Raw genomic sequence first — 13,657 nt, 5'->3', positions numbered from 1 at the left:
CTTTTTCACCATATTAGAGGTCACTTTGCTGCCCATAAATAGAGTCACTTTCCATCATATATGTGTTCAATTACATTTAACATCATATCCATCAAATTTGACATTCGTTTTATCACCCTCTAGTTCCACTTTAATACAAGTCAATTGTGTTTCACATTTTGGCTCTAATTCCCATTAATCACTTTTCACCATATTGAGTCACTTTGCAACCCTCTAAAGTCACTTTCCACCATATATTTGTACAATTACATGTTAACATCATATACATTCAATTTGACATGTTTTAACACTCTTAGTTCCACGTTTCACACAAGTCAATTTTGTTTTCACATTTTGGTTCTAATTAACCATGTAATTCCCGTTTCACCCATATTAGAGTCACTTTGCCACCCTATAAGAGTCACTTTCACACCATATATTTGTTCAATTAACATGTTAACATCATATCCATTCCAATTTGACATTGTTTTATCACACTCTTAGTTCTAACTTTAATAACAAGTCAATTGTGTTCACATTTTTGGCTCTAATTCAACCATTGAATCACTTTCACCATATTAGAGTCACTTTGGCACCTATAAGAGTCACTTTCCACCATATATTCGTAAATTAAAATGTTAACATCATATACTATCAATTTGACATTCTTTTATCACCTCTAGTTCCATTTCATACAAGTCAATTTTGTTTCACATTTTGGCTCTAATCAACCATTTAAGTCACTTTTCACCATATTAGAGTCACTTTGCACCCTATAAGAGTCACTTTCCACCATATATTTGTACAATTAACATGTTAACATCATATACATCCAATTTGACATTCTTTTATCACCTCTTAGTTCCACTTTCATAAAGTAATGTGTTTCACATTTTGGCTCTAATCAACCTTTGTAATTCACTGTCACCCACTTAGAGTCACTTTGCACCCTATAAGAGTCACTTTCCACCATATATTTGTACAATTAACATGTTAACATCATATAGATTCAATTGACATCATTTTATCACCTCTTAGTTCCCACTTTTCATACAAGTCAATTTTGTTTCACATTTTGGGTCTAATCAACCATGTAAGTCACTTTTAACCATATTAGAGTCACTTTGCACCCTAAAAAGAGTCACTTTCCACTATATATTTGTTACAATAACATGTTCCACATCATATACATCCAATTTGACATCTTTTTACCACCCTCTTAGTTCCCCTTTCACAAAGTCAAATTTTGTCCACATTTGGTTCTAATTAACCATGTAAGCACTTTTCACTATATTAGAGTCACTTTCCACCATATATTTGTACAATTAAATGTTAACATCATATACATCCAATTTGACCATCTTTTTACCACCTCTTAGTTCCACTTTCACAAAAGTCAATTTTGTTTCACATTTTGGCTCTAATCAACCATGTAAGTCACTTTTCACCATATTAGAGTCACTTTGCATCACTTTTCACCATATTAGAGTCACTTTGCACCCTATAAGAGTCACTTTCCACTATATATTTGTAGAATTAACATATTAACATCATATACATCCAATTTGACATCCTTTTACCACCTCTTAGTTCCACTTTCACACAAGTCAATTTTGTTCCACATTTTGGTTCTACTTAACCATGTAAGTCTCTTTTCACCATATTAGAGTCACTTTGCACCCTATAAGAGTCATTTTCCATCATATATGTGTTCAATTAACATGTTAACATCATATTCATTCAATTTGACATCTTTTTATCACCTCTTAGTTCCACTTTAATACAAGTCAATTGTGTTTCACATTTTGGCTCTAATCAACCATATAATTCACTTTTCACCATATTAGAGTCACTTTGCACCCTATAAGAGTCACTTTCCACCATATATTTGTACAATTAAAATGTTAACATCATATACATCCAATTTGACATCCTTTTACCACATCTTAGTTCTACTTTCACACAAGTCAATTTTGTTCCACATTTAGGTTCTAATTAACCATGTAAGTCACTTTTCACCATATTAGAGTCACTTTGCACCCTATAAGAGTCACTTTCCACCATATATTTGTTCAATTAACATGTTAACATCATATCCATTCAATTTGACATCGTTTTATCACCTCTTAGTTCCACTTTAATACAAGTCAATTTTGTTTCACATTTTGGCTCTAATCAACCTTGTAATTCACTTTTCACCATATTAGAGTCACTTTGCACCCTATAAGAGTCACTTTCCACCATATATTTGTACAATTAAAATGTTAACATCATATACATCCAATTTGACATTCTTTTACCACCTCTTTGTTCTACTTTCACACAGGTCAATTTTGTTCCACATTTTGGTTCTAATTAACCATGTAAGTCACTTTTCACCATATTAGAGTCACTTTGCACCCTATAAGAGTCACTTTCCACCATATATTTGTTCAATTAACATGTTAACATCATATCCATTCAATTTGACATCGTTTTATCACCTCTTAGTTCCACTTAATACAAGTCAATTGTGTTTCACATTTTGGCTCTAATCAACCATGTAATTCACTTTTCACCATATTAGATTCACTTTGCACCCTATAAGAGTCACTTTCCACTATATATTTGTACAATTAACATGTTAACATCATATACATCCAATTTGACATCCTTTTACCACCTCTTAGTTCCACTTTCACACAAGTCAATTTTGTTCCACATTTTGGTTCTAATTAACCATGTAAGTCACTTTTCACCATATTAGAGTCACTTTGCACCCTATAAGAGTCACTTTCCACCATATATTTGTTCAATTAACATGTTAACATCATATCCATTCAATTTGACATCGTTTTATCACCTCTTAGTTCCACTTTAATACAAGTCAATTGTATTTCACATTTTGGCTCTAATAAACCATGTAATTCACTTTTCACCATATTAGAGTCACTTTGCACCCTATAAGAGTCACTTTCCACCATATATTTGTACAATTAAAATGTTAACATCATATACATCCAATTTCACATCCTTTTACCACATCTTAGTTCTACTTTCACACAAGTCAATCTTGTTCCACATTTTGGTTCTAATTAACCATGTAAGTCACTTTTCACCATAATAGAGTCACTTTGCACCCTATAAGAGTCACTTTCCACCATATATTTGTTCAATTAACATGTTAACATCATATCCATTCAATTTTGACATCGTTTTATCACCTCTTAGTTCCACTTTAATACAAGTCAATTGTGTTTCACATTTTGGCTCTAATCAACCATGTAATTCACTTTTCACCATATTAGAGTCACTTTGCACCCTATAAGAGTCACTTTCCACCATATATTTGTACAATTAAATGTTAACATCATATATATCCAATTGACATTCTTTTATCACCTCTTAGTTCCACTTTCATACAAGTCAAATTTGTTTCACATTTTGGCTCTAATCAACCATTTAAGTCACTTTTCACCATATTAGAGTCACTTTGCACCCTATAAGAGTCACTTTCCACCATATATTTGTACAATTAAAATGTTAACATCATATACATTCAATTTGACATCATTTTATCACCTCTTAGTTCTACTTTAATACAAGTCAATTTTGTTTCACATTTTGGCTCTAATCAACCATGTAATTCACTTTTCACCATATTAGAGTCACTTTGCACCCTATAAGAGTCACTTTCCACTATATATTTGTACAATTAACATGTTAACATCATATACATCCAATTTGACATCCTTTTACCACCTCTTAGTTCCACTTTCACACAAGTCAATTTTGTTCCATATTTTGGTTCTACTTAACCATGTAAGTCTCTTTTCACCATATTAGAGTCACTTTGCACCCTATAAGAGTCACTTTCCATCATATATGTGTTCAATTAACATGTTAACATCATATCCATTCAATTTGACATCGTTTTATCACCTCTTAGTTCCACTTTAATACAAGTCAATTGTGTTTCACATTTTGGCTCTAATCAACCATGTAATTCACTTTTCACCATATTAGAGTCACTTTGCACCCTATAAGAGTCACTTTCCACCATATATTTGTACAATTAAAATGTTAACATCATATACATCCAATTTGACATCCTTTTACCACATCCTAGTTCTACTTTCACACAAGTCAATTTTGTTCCACATTTTGGTTCTAATTAACCATGTAAGTCACTTTTCACCATATTAGAGTCACTTTGCACCCTATAAGAGTCACTTTCCACCATATATTTGTTCAATTAACATGTTAACATCATATCCATTCAATTTGACATCGTTTTATCACCTCTTAGTTCCACTTTAATACAAGTCAATTGTGTTTCACATTTTGGCTCTAATCAACCATGTAATTCACTTCTCACCATATTAGAGTCACTTTGCACCCTATAAGAGTCACTTTCCACCATATATTCGTACAATTAAAATGTTAACATCATATACATCCAATTTGACATTCTTTTATCACCTCTTAGTTCCACTTTCATACAAGTCAATTTTGTTTCACATTTTGGCTCTAATCAACCATTTAAGTCACTTTTCACCATATTAGAGTCACTTTGCACCCTATAAGAGTCACTTTCCACCATATATTTGTACAATTAACATGTTAACATCATATACATCCAATTTGACATTCTTTTATCACCTCTTAGTTCCACTTTCATACAAGTCAATTGTGTTTCACATTTTGGCTCTAATCAACCTTGTAATTCACTTTTCACCATATTAGAGTCACTTTGCACCCTATAAGAGTCACTTTCCACCATATATTTGTACAATTAACATGTTAACATCATATAGATTCAATTTGACATCATTTTATCACCTCTTAGTTCCACTTTCATACAAGTCAATTTTGTTTCACATTTTGGTTCTAATTAACCATGTAAGTCACTTTTCACTATATTAGAGTCACTTTGCACCCTATAAGAGTCACTTTCCACCATATATTTGTACAATTAACATGTTAACATCATATACATCCAATTTGACATCTTTTTACCACCTCTTAGTTCCACTTTCACAAAAGTCAATTTTGTTTCACATTTTGGCTCTAATCAACCATGTAAGTCACTTTTCACCATATTAGAGTCACTTTGCACCCTATAAGAGTCACTTTCCACCATATATTTGTACAATTAAAATGTTAACATCATATACATTCAATTTGACATCATTTTTTCACCTCCTAGTTCTACTTTAATACAAGTCAATTTTGTTTCACATTTTGGCTCTAATCAACCATGTAATTCACTTTTCACCATATTAGAGTCACTTTGCACCCTATAAGAGTCACTTTCCACTATATATTTGTACAATTAAAATGTTAACATCATATCCATTCAATTTGACATCGTTTTATCACCTCTTAGTTCCACTTTAATACAAGTCAATTGTGTTTCACATTTCGGCTCTAATCAACCATGTAAGTCTCTTTTCACCATATTAGAGTCACTTTGCACCCTATAAGAGTCACTTTCCATCATATATGTGTTCAATTAACATGTTAACATCATATCCATTCAATTTGACATCGTTTTATCACCTCTTAGTTCCACTTTAATACAAGTCAATTGTGTTTCACATTTTGGTTCTAATTAACCATGTAAGTCACTTTTCACCATATTAGAGTCACTTTGCACCCTATAAGAGTCACTTTCCACCATATATTTGTACAATTAACATGTTAACATCATATACATTTAATTTGACATCATTTTATCACCTCCTAGTTCCACTTTCATACAAGTCAATTTTGTTTCACATTTTGGCTCTAATCAACCATGTAAGTCACTTTTCACCATATTAGAGTCACTTTGCACCCTATAATATTTGTACAATTAAAATGTTAACATCATATACATTCAATTTGACATCATTTTTTCACCTCTTAGTTCTATTTAATACAAGTCAAATTTGTTTCACATTTTGGCTCTAATCAACCATGTAATTCACTTTTCACCATATTAGAGTCACTTTGCACCCTATAAGAGTCACTTTCCACTATATATTTGTACAATTAACATGTTAACATCATATACATCCAATTTGACATCCTTTTACCACCTCTTAGTTCCACTTTCACACAAGTCAATTTTGTTCCACATTTTGGTTCTACTTAACCATGTAAGTCTCTTTTCACCATATTAGAGTCACTTTGCACCCTATAAGAGTCATTTTCCATCATATATGTGTTCAATTAACATGTTAACATCATATTCATTCAATTTGACATCTTTTTATCACCTCTTAGTTCCACTTTATTACAAGTCAATTGTGTTTCACATTTTGGCTCTAATCAACCATATAATTCACTTTTCACCATATTAGAGTCACTTTGCACCCTATAAGAGTCACTTTCCACCATATATTTGTACAATTAAAATGTTAACATCATATACATCCAATTTGACATCCTTTTACCACATCTTAGTTCTATTTTCACACAAGTCAATTTTGTTCCACATTTTGGTTCTAATGAACCAAGTCACTTTTCACCATATTAGAGTCACTTTGCACCCTATAAGAGTCACTTTCCACCATATATTTGTTCAATTAACATGTTAACATCATATCCATTCAATTTGACATCGTTTTATCACCTCTTAGTTCCACTTTAATACAAGTCAATTGTGTTTCACATTTTGGCTCTAATCAACCATGTAATTCACTTTTTACCATATTAGAGTCACTTTGCACCCTATAAGAGTCACTTTCCACTATATATTTGTACAATTAACATGTTAACATCATATACATCCAATTTGACATCCTTTTACCACATCTTAGTTCTACTTTCACACAAGTCAATTTTGTTCCACATTTTGGTTCTAATTAACCATGTAAGTCATTTTTCACTATATTAGAGTCACTTTGCACCCTATAAGAGTCACTTTCCACCATATATTTGTTCAATTAACATGTTAACATCATATCCATTCAATTTGACATCGTTTTATCACCTCTTAGTTCCACTTTAATACAAGTCAATTGTGTTTCACATTTTGGCTCTAATCAACCATGTAATTCACTTTTCACCATATTAGAGTCACTTTGCACCCTATAAGAGTCACTTTCCACCATATATTTGTACAATTAAAATGTTAACATCATATACATCCAATTTGACATTCTTTTATCACCTCTTAGTTCCACTTTCATACAAGTCAATTTTGTTTCACATTTTGGCTCTAATCAACCATTTAAGTCACTTTTCACCATATTAGAGTCACTTTGCACCCTATAAGAGTCACTTTCCACCATATATTTGTACAATTAACATGTTAACATCATATACATCCAATTTGACATTCTTTTATCACCTCTTAGTTCCACTTTCATACAAGTCAATTGTGTTTCACATTTTGGCTCTAATCAACCATGTAAGTCACTTTTCACCATATTAGAGTCACTTTGCACCCTATAAGAGTCACTTTCCACCATATATTTGTACAATTAAAATGTTAACATCATATACATTCAATTTGACATCATTTTTTCACCTCTTAGTTCTATTTTAATACAAGTCAAATTTGTTTCACATTTTGGCTCTAATCAACCATGTAATTCACTTTTCACCATATTAGAGTCACTTTGCACCCTATAAGAGTCACTTTCCACTATATATTTGTACAATTAACATGTTAACATCATATACATCCAATTTGACATCCTTTTACCACCTCTTAGTTCCACTTTCACACAAGTCAATTTTGTTCCACATTTTGGTTCTACTTAACCATGTAAGTCTCTTTTCACCATATTAGAGTCACTTTGCACCCTATAAGAGTCATTTTCCATCATATATGTGTTCAATTAACATGTTAACATCATATTCATTCAATTTGACATCTTTTTATCACCTCTTAGTTCCACTTTAATACAAGTCAATTGTGTTTCACATTTTGGCTCTAATCAACCATATAATTCACTTTTCACCATATTAGAGTCACTTTGCACCCTATAAGAGTCACTTTCCACCATATATTTGTACAATTAAAATGTTAACATCATATACATCCAATTTGACATCCTTTTACCACATCTTAGTTCTACTTTCACACAAGTCAATTTTGTTCCACATTTAGGTTCTAATTAACCATGTAAGTCACTTTTCACCATATTAGAGTCACTTTGCACCGTATAAGAGTCACTTTCCACCATATATTTGTTCAATTAACATGTTAACATCATATCCATTCAATTTGACATCGTTTTATCACCTCTTAGTTCCACTTTAATACAAGTCAATTGTGTTGCACATTTTGGCTCTAATCAACCATGTAATTCACTTTTCACCATATTAGAGTCACTTTGCACCCTATAAGAGTCACTTTCCACTATATATTTGTACAATTAACATGTTAACATCATATACATCCAATTTGACATCCTTTTACCACATCTTAGTTCTACTTTCACACAAGTCAATTTCGTTCCACATTTTGGTTCTAATTAACCATGTAAGTCACTTTTCACCATATTAGAGTCACTTTGCACCCTATAAGAGTCACTTTCCACCATATATTTGTTCAATTAACATGTTAACATCATATCCATTCAATTTGACATCGTTTTATCACCTCTTAGTTCCACTTTAATACAAGTCAATTGTGTTTCACATTTTGGCTCTAATCAACCATGTAATTCACTTTTCACCATATTAGAGTCACTTTGCACCCTATAAGAGTCACTTTCCACCATATATTTGTACAATTAAAATGTTAACATCATATACATCCAATTTGACATTCTTTTATCACCTCTTAGTTCCACTTTCATACAAGTCAATTTTGTTTCACATTTTGGCTCTAATCAACCATTTAAGTCACTTTTCACCATATTAGAGTCACTTTGCACCCTATAAGAGTCACTTTCCACCATATATTTGTACAATTAACATGTTAACATCATATACATCCAATTTGACATTCTTTTATCACCTCTTAGTTCCACTTTCATACAAGTCAATTGTGTTTCACATTTTGGCTCTAATCAACCTTGTAATTCACTTTTCACCATATTAGAGTCACTTTGCACCCTATAAGAGTCACTTTCCACCATATATTTGTACAATTAAAATGTTAACATCATATACATCCAATTTGACATCCTTTTACCACATCTTAGTTCTACTTTCACACAAGTCAATTTTGTTCCACATTTTGGTTCTAATTAACCATGTAAGTCACTTTTCACCATATTAGAGTCACTTTGCACCCTATAAGAGTCACTTTCCACCATATATTTGTTCAATGAACATGTTAACATCATATCCATTCAATTTGACATCGTTTTATCACCTCTTAGTTCCACTTTAATACAAGTCAACTGTGTTTCACATTTTGGCTCTAATCAACCATGTAATTCACTTTTCACCATATTAGAGTCACTTTGCACCCTATAAGAGTCACTTTCCACCATATATTCGTACAATTAAAATGTTAACATCATATACATCCAATTTGACATTCTTTTATCACCTCTTAGTTCCACTTTCATACAAGTCAATTTTGTTTCACATTTTGGCTCTAATCAACCATTTAAGTCACTTTTCACCATATTAGAGTCACTTTGCACCCTATAAGAGTCACTTTCCACCATATATTTGTACAATTAACATGTTAACATCATATACATCCAATTTGACATTCTTTTATCACCTCTTAGTTCCACTTTCATACAAGTCAATTGTGTTTCACATTTTGGCTCTAATCAACCTTGTAATTCACTTTTCACCATATTAGAGTCACTTTGCAGCCTATAAGAGTCACTTTCCACCATATATTTGTACAATTAACATGTTAACATCATATAGATTCAATATGACATCATTTTATCACTTCTTAGTTCCACTTTCATACAAGTCAATTTTGTTTCACATTTTGGCTCTAATCAACCATGTAAGTCACGAAGCCATAAGATCCACAATGAGTCTGCATGGGGTTTAGATAATCGCCAAATTTGAAAGAAAAGGGCCGCTTTGTTCCAAGTCTTTAGGTCTCTAATGCCCAAACCCCCCTCCGCTTTTGGCAAACAACATATTTCCCACGATACCTTATGGTGACAGTGCACATTTACTTTACCTCCCCAAAGGAAACCGGAAAAGAGAGACCTTAATTTACTCAAAACTCCATTGGGGAGAAAGAGATAAGAAGCCCAGTAACTTTGCATGCTAAAAAGGACGGACTTGATCAGGAGCAGTCTACCAGCGAAGGACAGAAAACGGGTTGTCCAGGATTCAATTCGGAAACAAAGTTTCTGAATAATCTGGGTACAATCTTGAGCTTTAAGGCGGCCAGTAATGAGAGGCAAGGCAAGATAGGTAAGAGGAAAATTTCCAAGCTGAAACCCAGTGCTCGAAAGAGCTAAGTTAATAATTTCTTCTTGGACATTGCAAAAGAAACAAAAACTTTTACTTGGGTTAGGCACCGGATTAGACATTCTGGAGAATCTTGAAACAGAGAGATTTATAGCAGAGATCGAGGCTGTGTCCCCTTTATAGAAGAGAAAAAGGGATGCAAATAGAAGGTGAGATAAGCCAAGCTCCTTAGTGCGCCAATGAAAAGAGAAATCTGGATTGGAACTTAAATCATGCTTCAGAATGCTAGACAAGACCTCCATGGCGATAACAAAAAGGTAGGGAGATAGGGGATCTCCTTGCCGAAGGCCACTCTTGCTCTTAAAAAACCCTTCAAGAGATCCATTAATCTTAATCGAGACCATAGCACTGCAAATACAGCCACGAATCCAGCCTATAAAAATCTCCGGGAAGCCCATAGCTTGCAAAGCAGAAAAAGAAAATCCCAGCTTAAGGAGTCAAAAGCTTTCCGGATGTCCAGCTTTATAGCACATCTAGGAGTGCCTGATTGCTTGTGATAATCAGTGCACAAAGATTGAGCTAACATTATATTATCACCCATGCGGCGCCCAGGAATAAAAGCGGATTGGTTTAGAGAGATAATGCTTGGCATAATTCCTTTGAGTCGAGAAGCCAACATCTTAGAAATGCACTTGTAAATTGTGTTGCAGCATGAGATGGGTCGAAAGTGAGTAATATTAGAAGCACCCTCATATTTCGGAATAAGCGCAATGGCTGTAGCATTTATGCTCCTAGGGAGAAGCATAGTCTGGAAAAAATGGAGAATTGCCATGGAAATGTCAGAAGCAACAATATTCCAAGCCGCCACAAAGAACTCCGCAGTAAAGCCATCAGGACCCGGGCTTTTATTTTTTGCCATCCGCTTGAAAGTGAGCAGAATTTCCTCCAGAGGAAACGGAGTGATGAGGTTACTCCTATCTAACTCTGAGAGTTGGACCAAAGGAACAGAGCTGTCGAAAGGGGTAACATTGCTAGACTTACCAAGCAGATTTGAAAAATAATTTACTGCAAGCATAGAAATGTCCTTGTGAGAAGTAAAGACCTCTCCATGTTCATCCTCTAGCGCAAGCAGCTTATTTACATTCCATCTGCTTTTACAAGAGTTAAAGAAAAACCGATTATTGTTATCCCCAGCTTTTAACCAGTTTACCCTAGATTTCTGCCTTAGGAAAACCTCCTCATTATGAAGAGCCAAGGATAAAGCAGCACAATACCCAGCCTCCTCCAGAAGTTGGTCAGAGGACGGACAATCCGGCAAGGCATTCTGGAAATTTTTGAGGTTTGTCCGAGCTTCGTCCACCAGAGTGTGAAGATTTCCCTTTTCCCTATTAAGACCCTTTAGAGCAATCTTTACCCGCTTAAGCTTAGTAGAGACCACATACCAGGGATCTCCCTCCACAGCAAAATTCCATGCATCAGACACAATGGCTGAAAAGTCTGGAGAGTTGATAACATGCTGGAATACTTGAAAAGGTTTATGAATTCTTTCGAGAGCTTCACCTAAGAATTAAGGTCCAACAGCCCTGCATCATTAAGAAAATTCTTAAACTCCCCCATTCCAGCATTAAAAGACCGACTCCCTCCTTCAATTTCAGAGCCATGCAGGCAGACATTAAAATCTCCAAGTAAAGCCCAAGGAGCCTCAGAGTTGCTGAGGTTACTAGAATGAAAATCTAACACTCCACTCCAAAGTTGACGTCTATCAACCGCAGTATTAAAAGCATAAATAAAAGAAGCAAAGAAACTCTTATTAGATCCAATTTTTGTTACAGAACACGAAACATGTTGAGCATTAGAAGCCAAAATACGAACATCCCACAAATTTGGATCCCACCCTAGCCATATTCTACCATTATAGTGGCTATCATAATTGAAAAACCATCTAAATCTAGGAGCAATAGAAAAAGAAATAGAATTGGCCAATTCCTGTTTGACATGAGTTTCCAAGAGGGCAATAAGGCCAAAATTAAAATTCGAGATGAAATCTCTAGCAAAAGAAATCTTATTATTAAGCCCTCTGATATTGTAGGAACAAAAATCCATCCAAAAGAAAATTTAGGATGGGGAGCCCTTCCCCCTGCCCTGCTTTGCCTTCTTATTGTTATTTTGCTTCTGAGATTTAGACATCGCACGGGAGATAGAGCTAAAAAGTGGCAAAGGAGCATCCTTCTTTGCAACAGCTGAGGATTTCCGCTTAACAGTTTGCCAGCCATCATTTGGCTTGGAGTTTGCATCCTCAGTTTGAACTGCTGAATTACCCAGAGACTCCATCTTATCAAGCTTATCCAAGCACACCTCCTTAACAGTAACAGGGGCTTCAGCAGCGGTGGAACTCCTCTCATTTGAAGTAGCTTCAGTAGTGGTTGTAGATTCAACAGGCACAGTATGCTCTTCATGAGATTTAGGTTTCGGTTTTTGAACCCAAGAACGAGTCACATTTGGACAGGCTCCTATAGGATGACCTAACGAGCTACAACCATTACACATCAATGGTTTATTCGGATAAGAAAAAAACACCTCAGACACAGAACGATCATTCGTTAAGGGGTCAAGAGTATCAACTTTTACAGAGTTAGGGAGGGGTTTACCCAAATCATAATTTACACAAAGCCGTGCAAAAGGTAACACCTCTAACTTCGACGTTAAACTATCTGCACACAACGGCGGCCCAACCACACTCGCAAGTCTGCTCAATCCTTTTTGAGTCCAGTAACTATCCGGAATATTAGAGATTTTCACCCATAGAGGGATGCTTTTCACCTTACCCAAATTTCCCAAACCACCCCACGAGGTCACTACCATAGGCTTTTTTCCCAAGTACCAAGTTCCCCTTGATAGCATCTCATGCTTAGCAACATCTGATGAAAACTTGAAGATAAAAATATGACTACTTTTCTGAGCAACCGACAATAGCCCCTTCTTCTCCCAAAGTTTCATCGCAAATTCCTGAACAACATTAAAAGGAGCTGCAAACTTGGTAAAGGTACCGACAACACAGTTTGAGAATTTTTCATTCCCCTTAACTAATTCCTCATCGGGAGGAGAGATCAACGAGGCTCCTTCCTCCAAAGGCATAAAGTCAAAAACAACAGTAGCAGGGGGCGCATCTTTAACAACCCTAGACCATGATTTCCCCTCTCCCAAGTTCTGAGATTTTGGGACAGGGCTAATCTCTTCACCTTTGTCATTTTTGGAGCCCGAAACTCCCCCCTTAGATGAAACAGCCTCTGCGGTTTTCAAGGCAAATTTTCAAACACCTTGTCTGCATTAGCAGACTTACGAACTGGAAATCCTAAATCAT

At 34.6% G+C, this 13,657-nt stretch overlaps 1 protein-coding gene across 1 annotated transcript; it reads right to left on the bottom strand.

Moving 5' to 3' along the window:
* Positions 1-10,729: 10,729 nt before the first annotated feature.
* On the bottom strand, positions 10,730-12,399 carry LOC141705634 (uncharacterized). The gene is made up of 2 exons (XM_074508526.1): positions 11,934-12,399; positions 10,730-11,856 (listed from the first exon to the last, which is right to left on the bottom strand). Exons 1-2 carry the CDS (start codon positions 12,397-12,399, stop codon positions 10,730-10,732), a joined length of 1,593 nt encoding a protein of 530 aa, XP_074364627.1.
* Between the last annotated feature and the right edge of the window lie 1,258 nt (positions 12,400-13,657).

This window comes from Apium graveolens, unplaced genomic scaffold (genome assembly GCF_009905375.1).
Source record: "Apium graveolens cultivar Ventura unplaced genomic scaffold, ASM990537v1 ctg9155, whole genome shotgun sequence".
Taxonomy (NCBI): domain Eukaryota; kingdom Viridiplantae; phylum Streptophyta; class Magnoliopsida; order Apiales; family Apiaceae; genus Apium; species Apium graveolens.
This window is presented reverse-complemented; position numbering and strand designations above follow the sequence as displayed.